The following is a 16,665-nucleotide window of genomic DNA, read 5'->3' on the forward strand; positions in this document are numbered from 1 at the left end:
TCTCATTAAAGCGCGTCTTTTTTTGTGGTCAAAGGGAAGTAACAATGAAAAATATTAGTACCAATTTACTCTACACAATTATCTTTCCTTTTTTTCTTAAATGTGCTGAATGTATATGTTCTAAACAGAATAGATGATATTTTTGAAATATATATCGACGCGCCACTATTTAAATAAATATAGAACAGCAAATACACACACAGACTCACTCACTGACAATGAGAAAAAATTGAGCGTGTTGGATTATTGTAATCTTCCATTAATTTTATTTCTTTCAGATCTACGCCCTAATTACTTCCGAATGGCGGGACGATGAATTGTGTCTACAATAATGTATTCAGATGTAAATAGTGAACTTTATGAGCTTGATTTTCCCTATAAACTACAGGCTATTCCCTTTACAAAGATATAAATTATATAAAATATCAATAAGTTATTCTTAAACAATAATACCTCAAACATATAAATAATGTTAAAATATCATTAAGTAGCCTACATCTTATTAAAATGGATTTACGTAATATGGTTTAGTCCTAAATACCACTAAAATATTCTAATTAAAGTTCTTGGTATTTCTTGAGACAAGAATTTTTGTTCTAGCCCTACTAAGCGCAAATTGATTCATTCTTAACGAATTCACTACAATATAATTTGTCAGTTCACCAGTAGCAAGCAAAAAAAAACCGCCGAATAATCAGAATGAAGCAAAGTTTTATTTTCCTCTTTTTAATGCATTTTTAAAAGCTTGTCATTTATCAATTTTTTACAAGCATAATCTAAAATGGAAAATCTTTTCGGGTCTAGAATCTAGATTATATTTATAATATCTTACGGCGAAGGCCTTCTTAAAATATAAAAGTAAAGGCTTATAACTCTAATAATTTTGTGTAATGTACGACAGAGTTATCGTTATTATAAAAAAAAATGGCTGCTCTCAGACAATGTTTGTTTCGGATAGCAGTACAAAACAGTATTTCTAAGCATAAAATTATACCACAAACCTGTTCTTTAATTAAGCAGTTTTCTAGTCTTAGGTACGAAATTATAATTTAAGGGAATTATTACTCTGCATTTTTTATAACGTCATTGAAACGAAAAAATATTTGTAATGTTTGTTGATGTTGACCTTTCCTTTCTAACCATTTTTTGCCATGATTCCACTTCCAGCCTAGGCCCTAGTCCTACGACTTTCATTCGGTTCCCGTTTCCATCGACATTGAAGTTTGATTCACACCATCTATACTGTTTTTCTTGTATGCCTAATACTTTACTTAGTATTTTTTACTTAGTCCTGTAAAAAATAACGAAGTGAATACTCAGAAAAAGATTTTTCGCCCCATCGTCTCCACTTGTTCGGCAAAAGATAGTTCTGTGCATGCACTGTGACCTTAATAGCTGAGCTAGGGTTAGGTTTAGGGCTAGGATTCTGCGGTTGTAAACACATGCATGCACAGCACCATTCGAAAACATCGCCATGAAGGCGAGTCATAGTTTCTCTCCATTGCGCATGCGTATCTTTTTCCGGCTAGAATCAGCCAAAATATAATTTAATTAGGGCCTAAAAAAACTTTACTGTAGTGACTGAGTCTCTAATTACTCTAATTTTATGACGTCTTAGCCTTGGGTCTTAATTAAATTATTATTAAAAGTAGGCCTACCCAATAAATTTTTAAAAAGCCTGGTATCAGTAGTAGTGATAGTAATAATAATAGGTCTACCCCTTATTTACACTTGCAATGACTGACGACTTACGAAATGTAGGCCTATACTACTAAATTATCTAATTTTAATAGGGGGCCTACTAAATATAGTAACCAAGCCTATAATCCTATACTATTAGTAAAGTGTTTTATTTAAAAAGTTTTAAGCAAGTATTACCATTTTTAGGACCTATCATCATATTTTTTAATTTTTCCCAGACAAAATACCCACACCCTCTATCTTCTAAAATATTGGTAACCTAAATGTAAACCATTGAACAACAAACTTTTAACTTGTATTTGGTCTAAATAGAAAGTTATGGAGAGAAGTGTGGTGAAAAGTTTTTTTTTTAATTTGTTCATCCATCTGGATGGTGTGGAACTGATTAAATAGAAAATAGAAGTGATCTCACATCATAAAAAACAAGCTATTTCCATGAAAGAAGCTAGTATTATGTATCTTATATAAATAAGTAGTACATTGGAATTTTAATCATGATTTTTTATTTCATGTTAGCCAACATATTTACTCATATCATATCATGTATTTTTATTTATAGACTGTCTCCTGCCACTCCATCTGTACTAGCCAATCATAAACTCCAAGCACTATGTCCAGTTCATTCATCAACGAGCATTCACACATCTCCACCTGCTCAAGATTTGATGGAGTTCTTTGACCGCAAAGATGTCTGGGGGGAGACAAGTGTATTATCAGGTTAGTCCAATGTGTGATGTTTGGGGGGAGGGGCTAGTGTATTATCAGGTTAGTCCAATGTGTGATGTTTGGGGGGAGGGGCTAGTGTATTATCAGGTTAGTCCAATGTGTGATGTTTGGGGGGAGACAAGTGTACTATCAGGTTAGTCCAGTGTGTAATGTTTGGGGGGTGATAAATGTATTATCAGGTTAGCCAAATGTGTGATGTTTGGGGGGAGGGGCAGTGTATTATCAGATTAGTCCAATGTCTGATGTTTGAGGCGGTGACAAGTCAATTATCAGGTTAGTTACATGGCAGAAAAAAAAAAACAATAAGTTCTGCGTCCAGACAGTAAAGGGTTAAAGACTTGTTTTATCCTCTCAGGCCGACCGTACAGATTGGATGAGTTACGTTTAAAGAGCAATCAGGACATTCACAAGCTCTGGTAAGTTGTTGTTGTACACTACACAGCTCACAGAATGGTAGTCTGTTGTTAAATACATGCCCACTGTTTTCTTCAATGAAAAATTCAGTAGGATGATCGGAGATTGTGTTTTACAAAATTAGAATGAAATAAGTGATGAGCTAGGGATGGTGTGGTCTATGATAGAGAGCTCAACAAGATACATATAACATCTACCTCATCTGCCTTATGGAATGTTAGGTCTGTAAGGGGAATGTTTAATTTATGAATTGTCCTGCTACTCTTACAAACATTTGTATAGAACAATTTAACACTTTATCTTAAGCCCCGTGGTTGTAAAATTCTTAGGTACTACGTATAAGTGTAAATAATACAAGATGAAAGTCTGGCTTCAAATAATGCTAAAATAAAATTCAGATAATAGGCCTGAGAAGAGGAAGAGATTCTATTTGGTTGTTTTAAATTTGCGTTTTGTTTAAAGTCAAACAAAATGAGCCAGAAGAGATAAGTTATTTATAAATCAATAAATCAATATTACTCATTTTTCGTTTTTACTCATTGCTTCAGTTTAATCTTTGTTATTGAAGTTATTTGTTTCTCTGCGTTGAATCTATTGGCTTCAGTTTAATCTTTGTTATTGAAGTTATTTGTTTCTATTTCTATGCATTGAATCTATATTGGCTTTAGTTTAATCTTTGTTATTGAAGTTATTTGTTTCTATTTCTATGCATTGAATCTATATTGGCTTTAGTTTAATCTTTGTTATTGAAGTTATTTGTTTCTCTGCATTGAATCTATTGGCTTTAGTTTAATCTTTTGCCATTGAAGTAATTTATTGAATCTATTGGCTATTGGTCTCGTCCACTGGCTGCAGGTATGTGCTGTTGAAAGAGAGGAACATGCTGCTGACCATGCAAGAGGAGTACCACAGAAATGTGGAGCTGTTTCCTAATCCAGAGAGAATCACAAAGGTATTGTTGTTGTTGGTGGTGGTGGTGGTGGTGGTGGTGATGTGTGTAGTGGTTATGTAATAGGCTGGTCAACTAACTTACAAAAATATATTTTCATGCCGCTGTTCATTCAGGCACAAACAGTCTTTGGGCAATTGCCATTTGGGGAAAAATGCCTTTGGGCAAATGTCTTTTGGGCAATTGTGGAAGACCCATGAGAATTATTATTGATATAATCATCCTCCTCACAACCACCACTTGCTACATGTAATTGTGTTTGTGACGATTCTGGATGCAATGTTTATTTTTACCCTTATTTGATAATACTTGCCCTAGTTTTATTATACATGCCCTTGTTTTATAATACTTGCCCTTGTCTTATAATACTTGCCCTTGTCTTATAACACTTGCCCTAGTTTTATAATACTTGCCCTTGTTTTATAATACTTGCCCTTGTCTTATAATACTTGCCCTTGTCTTATAATACTTGCCCTTGTCTTATAATACTTGCCCTTGTCTTATATCACTTGCCCTTGTCTTAAAACACTTACCCTTGTCTTATAATACTTGCCCTTGTCTTATAATACTTGCCCTTGTCTTAAAACCCTTGCCTCAACTTTCAGGTTGAAGAGAGTATGGAGAACATCCTGGAAGTGGTCAAAGAAAGAGACAATGCCGTCTCACTTCTAGAGACAGGCAAGCCAGCAGGGCCTGGCGGCGCCTACGTCAGAGACTTCTTGGGTCGGGTGGTGTGGCGCAACTTCAAGGAGTACGGCATCCCCCCACATATGAACAAGGTCTACAGGCTCCTGTACCCAAGGGGGTTCAATAGGGTTCACCTGAGGTTTTTGCCGCTGTGGCGCGAGAAGGTAGCCAAGCAACACTGGTACAGGTACAACCAGCGCATGAGGATGTACAAGAAGCTGGAGGAAAAGTTCCCACATTTGAAGGGGAAGTTGCAGGCGCAGAAACCAGAGGAGCCCAAAATTAATTGAAGTTAAGAGCACAAAAATGTTTCATCTATTGTACAATAAAAAGTTTGAATATGACACTTGTTTTGAATGTTTTTTCTGTTATATGTGAAAATGACCTGTGTTTTGCCTTGTTTTATAAGTGGCAATCTTCTGTTACTTATTATGTTAAATTTTACAATGTGAGACTTATGGGGTTTCATCTGTGTGGATTGATTGTGTAGAATTAGTTGAATTTTTCATCAAAATAATATGTACTTGGTAGTTTAGACATGTAGTCAATGCCAAGTTTAGTTTGTTGATAGTTTTATATGGAAGTGTTTTTATGGTGGTGGGGAATAAAATTTAAAATCTAAACACTCCGAACATTAAACAAAGCTAACATGTTCACTGATACATACACCATGGGACACACCAAACTTTGATGTGTGTATTTTGCTGTAATTATGGTTATACTCAAAACACATTATACATAGGATAATAAAATATGTTAAATAACAGATGAATTATCAAATAAAATACATAAATTAATGATGGTCAGTGGCTTAACCAAAACTATTAGGACTGATGGCACAAATGAAAATATTTTCTTTAAAAAAAATTTCTTATGACAAAAAAATCTTCCTCATGTAAAATGGCTTTCTAGTAATAGCATTTGTTCTTTAATATTATGGTAATTGATTAGGATTAGGTAATTAAATTTTAAATAAATGAGTTTAAGTATGAAAACATGTATGCATATAAAAACATACACATATTTCGCACATAATAGGGTATTTTAGCTAGTTCTGTTAGGATAATGAAATACAGTTAAATAACTCTTGCGCTATATCTACCCAATTAAGAAGCTAATAACTAAAAAACTATGTCGCTCAAGTCAAATTAATGCACACTGGCACATAAAAGATGGCTTTTACTATTTAAAATATTTGAAAAAAAATGTGCACTTTGGTAGTGGAAAGCATGAAGCCACTGTCACGGGGATTGCCACTGCAGTTGTGGAGCTGGGCCTTGTGTCGAAGCAGCTGTCACCTGTCTGTATACGCTTCACTTCACCTATTTTCAGTGTTTTTATCTTGTTTAAAGTTTTTTTTTAATATATAATAATATTTTTATGAGTTATGAAAATAAATTATTCAATAGAGCCCTGAGCTAATCAAGGCGTTCGTATCTCTAGAAGCATGTTTTACTCTGATTTCATGATTTAAATATAAAATAATCATAAGTAAAAAAAAATGTTTTCAAAGTCAAAATAGTTTATTAAAAAATAAAAGACCTACATGTTAGGGAAAAAATAAATGTGTCACTAATCAAAACATTTACATTATTATTTTTTTATTTATAGAAAAATTAATCAGTATAGTATATCAGAGCATCAATTTCAAAGAATTGTGTAAATAAATTTAAATTATTCATTTTCTCTGTTACCTCCCTTTAAACATAAAAGTTCCGTCTTTTGAATTATAATAAACACATGCTGGCTAAAGGAAGGATAAGTGTGTGAATAAACTTGATACTAATAATTTTCATTGTTACTTCCCTTTGACTTAAAATATTTTGTAATTGCAACCAAAAGATCCACTGAAAAAATTAAAGTTTGTAAACCGTTTTGTTCTAATTTTTTTACTTCCCATTGACCTTAAACGAACTTTAAATTAAAAAAAAATTAATAATAATAATTATTTATAGTAAATTCATCCATTTGATGTTCCGATCTCGTTTTATTTCTTCCAGTTAGTGATTGATCAGAGTTTCTTATAGGCATCTCTTCGGGGGAGAGGGGGGTGGGTCTGCACCCACCCCCCCCCCCCCCCCCGAAAAAGGCTACCGCCCTACCCCCAAACGAAATGAAATTTATATAGAAGATATATACTTTTAACATAACATTGTCCGCCCCCCCCCCCCCCCCCGTAAAAGTCTACCGCCCCCCCTCCCCCGAAAATTTCAAGTGCACCCCCAACCCCCCCCCCCCCCCCCTCCCCCCCCCCCCCGGAGAATTATTTAATGACCTCTCTAACTGACTCATTGAAACATTTCTCGTTCATCTATTATATTCTTATTTTATCTCATCTTGTATTATAACTATGGAATATTATTTCTTTATTCCACATTTTTAGTGCTATGTTACTGCTATGTCGTTACTTTGCTATTGCTTTTTTAAATGCTGTTATTAAATTGTTGTTTTTATTTGTTTATTTTAAAACGGCCAATGTGAAAAAAAGGCCTCCGTGCCTACAATTGTTACCGTAATTGAATAAATTGAATAAATTGAGAAAAAAGTCTGGAAGAAACACTGTGATTGATGCAAAATTTCGTATTTTTCATATTGTTGTTTATGAAACCTAGCCTTGCCCCCGGCTTTATTACTGGTCATTTTGTCAGGATCTTTTTTACGAAAATGTTTTTTTGAAATATTTTATCAAGAGCTGTAACATGACATCTTTTTACTTTCTCGTATATACGTAGTATAGAGAAAGTATTGTAATCGTGCAAAAAAAAAAATCGAGATTTTTACAGTTCTCGACGTTTTACACCTCACTGATACGGAAAAACATAATTTTGCAATCTTGTCCGTATGTCTGTGTGTGTGTGTGTCTGTGTGTGTGTCTGTCCGTGTGTAAACACGATAACTTGAGTACCGTTACAGCTAGGTTGATGAAATTTCATATATAAGTATTATATCAAAATCGTAGATCCGTATCAACTTTTGAGCGATTTCCGACAACCGGAAGTGGTACTTTTCCTACTTTGAATTTTTCAAAAGCCTATAACTTGAGTACTATTTCAGATAGATAAATGAAATTTCACATGTAAGTAAAAGATCTAATTCTCTACCTTCTGTTAAATTTTGAGTAATTTCCGTTGACTGGAAGTAGTAATTTACGCTACTTCCGATTTCTCAAAAAACTAATGTAAATTTTTAAAGTACTAATAATATTGCGCACTATTATACGCGTTTTTATTCGGCGTTTGCTTGGTGCGCAATGTTTTTTTTATGAGATTCTATTCTATTTTTAAAAGTTTAAGTATTTAAAATGGATTAAAAATCATAGCTATATCCCCAGTTACCATCCCCTGTTGTTTTATATAAGAATATTCGAGAAAGTTTAGGGGAGATCACTACCGGTTTATTAACATTGAGCTGGACAACATTAAGCACAGCACTTGTCGGTAGAGAATACTATTCTGGGCAGTTTTTGATTCGGTACTTTCTACATTCTCCACAGTTCAAACCTTGATTTAAAATCCACACACAAGTAGACTGGCTTTATCCGGCCAGAAAAAAAAAATCGGTTTTTACAAATATTTAAATGCGTTATCAATAGAATCTTCCCGAATAACCGTAGTCTCATTTTGTATTTATCTCATATAGATGATAACGATATTTAAACCGTTAGATTTTTAGTACCCTGTAAATTGCAAACGTTATGTTTAAGTATATGGAAATATTAAGTTTGGAGTTGATATGGCCTATGAATAATTCTTTCTGTAGAAATACATACATGTCACTATGTTCGTGCAGTTATTTGTGAATGCTCATTAACTAATAACCAAACATTTAATTAAATGTTACGTGAATCTCGCCATAGCGAATATGAAACCATTGGTTGGGGTTACAGCTTAGGTCAATGCAAGTTTGTGTTTTTGTAAATTATAACTTCCAATTTTGCTGACAAAAACATACAATTCTCCATACATCAATAAGGCGAATTTATAATTTTCCTGCGTGTTTGTTTAATGGACTCGGGCAGACGATAGATCAGCCAGCCAAGCCCATTCTACCTGGCAATATGAAGAGCTGTCCAAGTATGTCGGGCTGACTTTTACCTGGGCAGATAACAGGCCAGGTAACAAGTGCGGCAAGTATGAATCATCGCAAACATTGAGCAAACAGTTTGGGCAGTTGGCGGGACGTTTGATCTTCCCGCCTAGATGGAGGGTCTCAAACTGTGCTCAATGGGGCTTGGTCTTCAGCTCTTGGCGGTAGCAGTCGATTACTATACACACATACACACACTTAAACAACACACCTGTGCATTATGACAGCACACTGTGAACACACATATACATGCAAACTTCTTCCAGACCCACATATATTCGGACAACACACACACAAACATGCGAACAACATACACACAAACAATCGAACAGCACACACACAAACATTCAAACACAATACATCATTGTGATCGCAAGATGACAGAGATGTGAAAACCCCACAAATTCGGTAGTAGTCTATACAAGAGTTCTCTTAGTGTTTTCACTGTTGCTGCTTTCAACTATTTGTGTTGGTAATAAATTAGTTTATAAGAAAACCGGAACTAAAGCGTCTTTTCCAAAAAATAAACAATACACCCACACAAACTGAAACAGAATACAAAGTCTACACTTGCGAGTAATTTTTACTTTCTCGTATATACGTAGTATAGAGAAAGTATTGTAATCGTGCAAAAAAAAAATCGAGATTTTTACAAATCTCGACGTTTTACACCTCACTGATACGGAAAAACATAATTTTGCAATCTTGTCCGTATGTCTGTGTGTGTGTGTGTGTCTGTGTGTCTGTGTGTCCGTGTGTAAACACGATAACTTGAGTACCGTTACAGCTAGGCTGGTGAAATTTCATATATAAGTATTTTATCGAAATCGTAGATCCGTATCAACTTTTGAGCGAATTCCGATAACCGGAAGTGGTACTTTTTCTACTTTGAATTTTTCAAAAGCCTATAACTTGAGTACTATTTCAGATAGATAAATGAAATTTGATATGTAAGTAAAAGAGCTAATTCTCTACCTTCTGTCAAATTTTGAGTAATTTTCGTTGACCGGAAGTACTTATTTACGCTATTTCCGATTTCTCAAAAAACGCATGTAAATTTATAAAGTACTAATAATATTGCGCACTATTATGCGCTTTTTTATTTAGCGTTCACTTGGTGTGCATTTCTTTTTTCTACGAGATTATATTCTATTTTAAGAAATGTGAGTATTTAAAATGGATTAAAAATCATGTCTAGAAGTCTATATCCCGAGTTGCCATCCCCTGTAGTGTTATATTAGAATATTCGAGAAAGTTTAGGGGAGATCACTCCCGGTTTATTTAAAAACAATATTATTGTATTAGAAAATAAATATATCAACGTTTATTATAAACATGTTTTATATATGCACAAAAAAAAATAAAATAAAATTTTCTTCAAATAAATAATAATAATGCACTACTTGTCACTGCCCTATTTAAGGCTTAGCCTATAGCTATACAAAGATGTGCTTTTAAACCTTGTAATTGACGTCGCAAACCAAAGACAAAGCAAGCGGCACCAGATGGGCACTTTTGGAAATTTCGGTGTGTGTGGGGGGGGGGGGGGGGAGGGGAGGGGTTGGACACACACACCGCACTAGTAAAAGTATATATAATTTCTATGGGTGACGGAGCGGTCGTGCCCCCTACCCCCCCCCCCCTACCTCCGAAAAGATGCTTGAATGAAAGACTGGATAAGACGTATTGAGTCTCCTTGTTTTTAAAAGTCTGCATTTGTAATAGATAGGCCCTATTGATTATTATACCCAATGTTGAGGGGGAGATGTCGGCTAAGATGTGACGTCACGTCAAGTGTTATATGTATTGGGGGGGGGGGTGAGACAGCTAAAAATCGTCAAAAAAAATCCACCTGTTATCAACTGGAACGAATTACTAAAAATATGTGAGTACAAAAACAAACAACATTTTTAAAAAATGTTGTAAAACATTTCTCTTGAATAGAAATACTATTAATAAAGAGTTCCAAACCGTAGTGAACATATGAACCTTTAAGCTCCTGTACATATACACTGGTTGAATATTTAACAACATGAGAGAAATTAACTTGTTGAAATTTTTTGAAAGAAAATGTTTTTAAAAAATTGTCTAAAGAATCCTTGTATTGAATTGATAGAATATTACAGGTTCCATGATTCAACGTGTGAGCCTTTAAGCTCCGGTACATATAGGCTTGGGACGGAGTGGTCTAGCGGTAGAGAGCTGGACTGCTAACCCGTAAGTCTAGAGTTCGAATCCTGGTTCAAGTCAGTAGACCGTCCCTGAGTCCACCCAACTGTGATGGGTACCTAACTCAAGTTAGGGAAAGTAAAGGCGGCTGGGCATAGTGCTGACCACACTATCTCTTCATATGCCGAGGTCACAGAAACAAGTGAACTCTACTTCACTTGACCCTTAGACCGTCAAGTTTGAAAGGGAAACATTACATTACATATAGGCTTACACAAACGTACTCCCTCAGCACAATGTATTGAGTTTAGAGTTTTGTTGTTGTCGCTGACAGAGAGATGACTTCCATTGGCGCTACCCACGGAACTTGACTGAGCAAGATGTAAAGAGCAAACGTGCGGCCAGGTTCCATCTCAACGACGAGGATAACGACGATCAGTGCGTTGTTCTAGACTCCATTAAGTCTTTTAGCTGACACACGCGATGGTTAAGTTATTTTTAGAACGTGACAGTCCATGGGGCAAGTGCAGTAGAGTTCAACAGTTTCCGTGAACTCGGCGTTTGAAGAGATAGTGTGGTCAGCACTGTGCCCAGTCCCCTGTACTTTAACTAACGTGAGTCAAGTAGCCATCATCGTAGGGTGGACTCACGGACGGTCTACTGCCTTAAACCCAGATTCAAACTCCTCGAGACGCGTTAGCATATGTATGCTCTACCGTTCGACCACCCCGTCCCATACAGTCGATAAATTCATTAATTTAAACGTGCCCGAGTATAACACACCCGCCGTCTTTCTCTTTTGTTAGCTAAATCACAGTGCCCCCTACACACTAATCATCATAAAATCTTGAACGAAATCTTTTCAAATTGAGCTAGATGATTGACGATAAACCCACCAATCCACCAATCCACCAATCTACCAATCCACCAACCCACCAATCCACCAATCCACCAATCCACCAACCCACCAATCTACCAATCCACCAACCCACCAATCCACCAATCCACTAATCCACCAATCCACCAACCCACCAATCTACCAACCCACCAATCCACCAACCCACCAATCTACCAATCCACCAACCCACCAATCCACCAATCCACCAACCCACCAATCTACCAATCCACCAACCCACCAACCCACCAATCCACCAACCCACCAACCCACCAATCCACCAACCCACCAATCCACCAATCCACCAACCCACCAACCCACCAACCCACCAATCTACCAATCCACCAACCCACCAATCCACCAATCCACCAACCCACCAATCTACCAATCCACCAACCCACCAACCCACCAATCCACCAACCCACCAACCCACCAACCCACCAATCCACCAACCCACCAATCCACCAATCCACCAACCCACCAATCCACCAACCCACCAATCCACCAATCCACCAACCCACCAACCCACCAATCCACCAACCCACCAATCCACCAATACACCAATCCACCAATCCACCAATCCACCAACCCACCAATCCACCAACCCACCAATCCACCAACCCACCAATCCACCAACCCACCAATCCACCAATCCACCAACCCACCAATCCACCAATCCACCAATCCACCAACCCACCAATCCACCAATCCACTAACCCACCAACCCACCAACCCACCAATCCACCAACCCACCAATCCACCAACCCACCAACCCACCAACCCACCAATCCACCAATCCACCAACCCACCAACCCAAATCCAGCAGACCATGTGGACAGATAAATAGCGTGTAAAAACAACTTGGCACTGAGAGTATTAAGCACACGAGCCGACCCGCGGCATAACATACGCCGCTATTTAGTTGTTGTTTTTTCTACTTTTCAGTTATTCATAATTTGTGAATTCAACACTACCCACGCTGCCACTGAAAATATTTCTTTAAAACACTATAAGTCGCTCGTTAAGGACGATAACTCCCCCCCCCCTCCGTTAAAGTAAACTCTACTTAGTTACCCCCCCCCTACGTTTAAAATCTTTCAAACTAAATTATCTGCCCCTAATAGTCGTCACTAAACCCGGCTGTGTTTGTAAACATTTAGAGTGAACACAGCTCACATGACCATCTAGGAGTGGGGGCGGTAGGGAGCGCGTTACAGCTTGTTTTCTTGCGTCTCCCAGAAGAGACTTTTATATATATAGATAAGCTCTTCCAAGCAGTGTTTCTTTCAGACTTTTTTCTCCGGTGAGAGAGGGCAGTGCCGGCGCCAGGTTATTTAGCGCCCTAAGCAAAACTTATTACAACGCAACTTTCCACACAAATTAATTACTAAAACATATGTATAAGAAAACAATTATTTAAAAGTGACATATTAATTTATTATCATTGCATACACGTTATAAGTAGACATCAAAATCAAATTTTACTTGCCTCCATCGTCTCAAAAGTTCTTACTAATTCCTTCAATTCCAGTTTGCAAGTGTAATTACATTTTATTGAAATTGCTAAGTCCACGAGTCTACTTTGTACTTTACGACATAGCCCCCCCCCCTCCCCAGGGAGAAAAAAGTCTGGCAAAAACCCACTGAAAAAAGAAGTGCTTGTATTGTTGGTCTCTCTGCAGTCCTCCCAATGTGAGTTCCAGAACGGAACTGACCTGTTTTAAGCTTGACTGTTTTTAGTTACAATTGTCTATATTGTGTGATTGTAAAACCATTTTTTTTAAAAAATAAAAGGTTATAAATGTTATAGATTCATGCCTAAAATTGTTATACATGAATCCTTTAGGAAAGGGTGAAAATATGAAAAGACAGTTTATTTGATGTTTAATTTACGACTAACAACGGCTACTGATGCATTTGTTTTTCAATTTGATAATGCTAAAAATATATACCAAACTATTTTGTTTAGAACTTAAATTAAGCTCTATATAATTTTGCCAAAGCAAATAATAACTTAAAGTTGTATTTATTTGTAAGCGGTCAACCTAAGATACAGGAATTTGAAAGGAATGTAAAGTTAAGCAACGAATTATTTCCCATTTGAAAATCCAAATATCAAAATTTTTTTCAAGGGAAATAACTCACAAGAATAGCTAAATTAACCAAGTGTAACTAAGACATGTTTAACAACACAATAAAACGCTCTAAATTTTATTAACTAATAATAATAACAAATCTTTTATATTAGGTATGTAATCTTGTAAAAACAATATATTTTACTTATAGAATACTTAACTGTAGGTTTGGATTGAAAGTCTAAAAACTTTAGCTTTATTACAACATGCTTTTATTCAAGTTTGATGAGATTCATTTGTATACGTCTTCTACTATGGATTATTATCGTATCAAATTTTGGATCCCCTAAGTAAAGGGACGCTTTTCACCAAATTAAAAACGGGTAACTGTTTTAGACATTGCTAGAAGTATTGATTAAATATAAAAAAAATTATAATTTGACAAAACAAAGTTCACGGTTAGTTATAAATTCCGTCCTATTTAATATTATATATTCATACTTTAAGAGTAGGAATATAGATTCCTAAAAAACTAAAGTATGTTTTTCAACTAGAGAGCGCCTGCCTTTCCTTGTAGTGTGTTCGCTACTGAATTGAAATAATCTAACTTACGATAAACTAGACTACTTGATTTACTCTACTACATTCACAACACATATCAAACATCGATACCTAAAGATAATTAGACACGATGCTCCAGAACTACGACACCAACTCGTTTAACTTCACCAAGCTCTACAAACGGTACTCCCAATCTACACCGATTTCACTGGACCTACTACTACACTTTAACAGTCAATATAATTCGATACCTTAATACCACAAGAATCAAAGCTCCCGAACTCCAGAACTACGATACTTCATCACCTGCGTTATCATTTCTCTATTACCAATCAGATTCCACTAGACCTTCAACTACAAAACAGCCGAATAAAAATTATGACACTTGATCACTTCGCTACTTTATACCAGGGGTCTCCAAATTAGGGCCCGCGGGCCGGATGCGGCCCGCGATGTCCTCTTATCCCGCCCGTGGAGATCTTTCTGTCAACGGAAAAAACGTTTGTTGGTGATGGCTGAGGAAATATGCCCAGAAAAATCAAAGACATGCCTGGAAGAAACTGGCCCCCGAATTGAAATTTAATGGTTAATGTGGCCCTCGGACTGAAAAGTTTGGAGACCCCTGCTTTATACCTATGAAACCATATCAGCAACAGCCTTCCGCCGTTACTCCCAAATCTAAACGATTCATCAAAACTTACCAAACAAGTACAATACTTTGAACACCCCGTCATTACATAACTCTATACACCAGAACATATTTCTAATTCAAAGTCAGAGAAAACGAGACTTACAAGCCCTATTAAAATTAGATAACCTTTTGAAATGTTCGAAATTTAAATTACGAACTTATTTAATCGTTTTCTACATTAATGATGTGACACTAAATTAAAAAGGCAAAGTGACTGGTAAAAAGCGCCCCGACGTTTCCAAATTAGGGAGGTGTGGGTGCATTTTCACTATCGCGAATAAATATAGGCCTATATAGACCTAATTTTGCGGTGAGGGTGAAAAATTGATAGTTCGTCCTGGGTGCTGAAATAGATCACTACTCCTTTATAAAAGTTTTTAATTATTAGCTACTTTTTGATAATAGCGATTAAACATTTTGCGCCCCCTAGCGATGGCGCCCTAGGCAATCGCCTAGTTCGCCTTATAGGTAGCGCCGGCCCTGAGAGAGGGTGACTTGATATTTTCGGGGATGGGGGTGGGGCGGACACTTTTAAAAGTATGTATTTTCTATGTAAATTCAAATTTCGTGGGGGTGGTGCGGTAGACTTTCTTCGCAGCCCCCCCCCCCCCCCCGAAGAGTTTCCAAAAAGAAACTCTGCTTCCAGGATTTAACCTCCTTGTCTTAGCTTTTAACTTCGTTTTATTCTATAAACATTTCATATTCACCCCCATACCTGGAGTGGAGGATGGTCTAACCAACGAAACGGCCCTGAGGTGTGCGTACCGCAACTTTTACTACCGGACCCCAGCCTCGTTCTTCACCAGTGGACCCCACGAGCCGGATGACGCGGACACGCCCAGGGTCTCGTTAAAAGTTAAGGCAGGGGATGTAAGTAACAAGGCATTCATTTTCTTGCCTGTTGTGCGGTTTGGTAATGGTATGGACTAAACGCAAACACTAAAGCAATCGCAGTATTTAAACTTGAAGGTAACTATTTTCAATTTTTTTTTTACGACTGGAAAAAGTGGCGACTGAAATTGTTACCAGAAACTATAGCAACACAAAGATTTTTTTTTTTTCACGTCTTGACGTCATCCGAAAACGAACGTCTGCAGGTTGGCTTTTTTGAGTTTTTGTCGCCCAAAACAAACATTGGATATGTAACATGTGTTTGCTATGTAGTCGGTGCTTTCTTCAGTGTGGGCATGTCAGCAAAAATTTGGATTCAGTTCAAAATGATGCTCGTCTGAACAAAACTGATGTTCGTCTAGGCTGTATCATCAAAACTGATGCTCGATATAGTTTGTATCAACAAAACTGATGCTCGTCTAGATTGTCCATAGATTGTATCAACAAAACTGATGTTCGTCTAGATTGTATCAACAAAACTGATGCTCGTCTAGATTGTATCAACAAAACTGATGCTCGTCTAGATTGTATCAACAAAACTGATGCTTGTCTAGATTGTATCAACAAAACTGGTGCTCGTCTAGATTATATCAACAAAATTGATGCTCGTCTAGATTGTATCAACAAAACTGATGCTTGTCTAGATTGTATCAACAAAACTGATGCTCGTCTAGATTATATCAACAAAACTGATGCTTGTCTAGATTGTATCAACAAAACTGATGCTTGTCTAGATTGTATCAACAAAACTGATGCTCGTCTAGATTATATCAACAAAACTGATGCTTGTCTAGATTGTATCAACAAAATTGATGCTCGT

General features: G+C 36.7%; 1 protein-coding gene across 1 annotated transcript; it reads left to right on the plus strand.

The window, feature by feature from the left end:
- Nucleotides 1-897: 897 nt before the first annotated feature.
- LOC131941991 (large ribosomal subunit protein uL29m) lies at nt 898-4,821 on the plus strand. Its single transcript, XM_059301634.1, has 5 exons — nt 898-1,034; nt 2,261-2,418; nt 2,783-2,843; nt 3,697-3,793; nt 4,396-4,821. The coding sequence occupies exons 1-5, from the start codon at nt 925-927 to the stop codon at nt 4,765-4,767; spliced, it is 798 nt and encodes a 265-aa protein (XP_059157617.1). The 5' UTR covers nt 898-924; the 3' UTR covers nt 4,768-4,821.
- The last annotated feature ends 11,844 nt before the right edge of the window (nt 4,822-16,665 follow it).

The sequence above is a fragment of the Physella acuta genome, unplaced genomic scaffold, assembly GCF_028476545.2.
Source record: "Physella acuta isolate Inbredline_101_S28 unplaced genomic scaffold, ASM2847654v3 ptg000379l, whole genome shotgun sequence".
Classification (NCBI taxonomy): Eukaryota; Metazoa; Mollusca; class Gastropoda; family Physidae; genus Physella; species Physella acuta.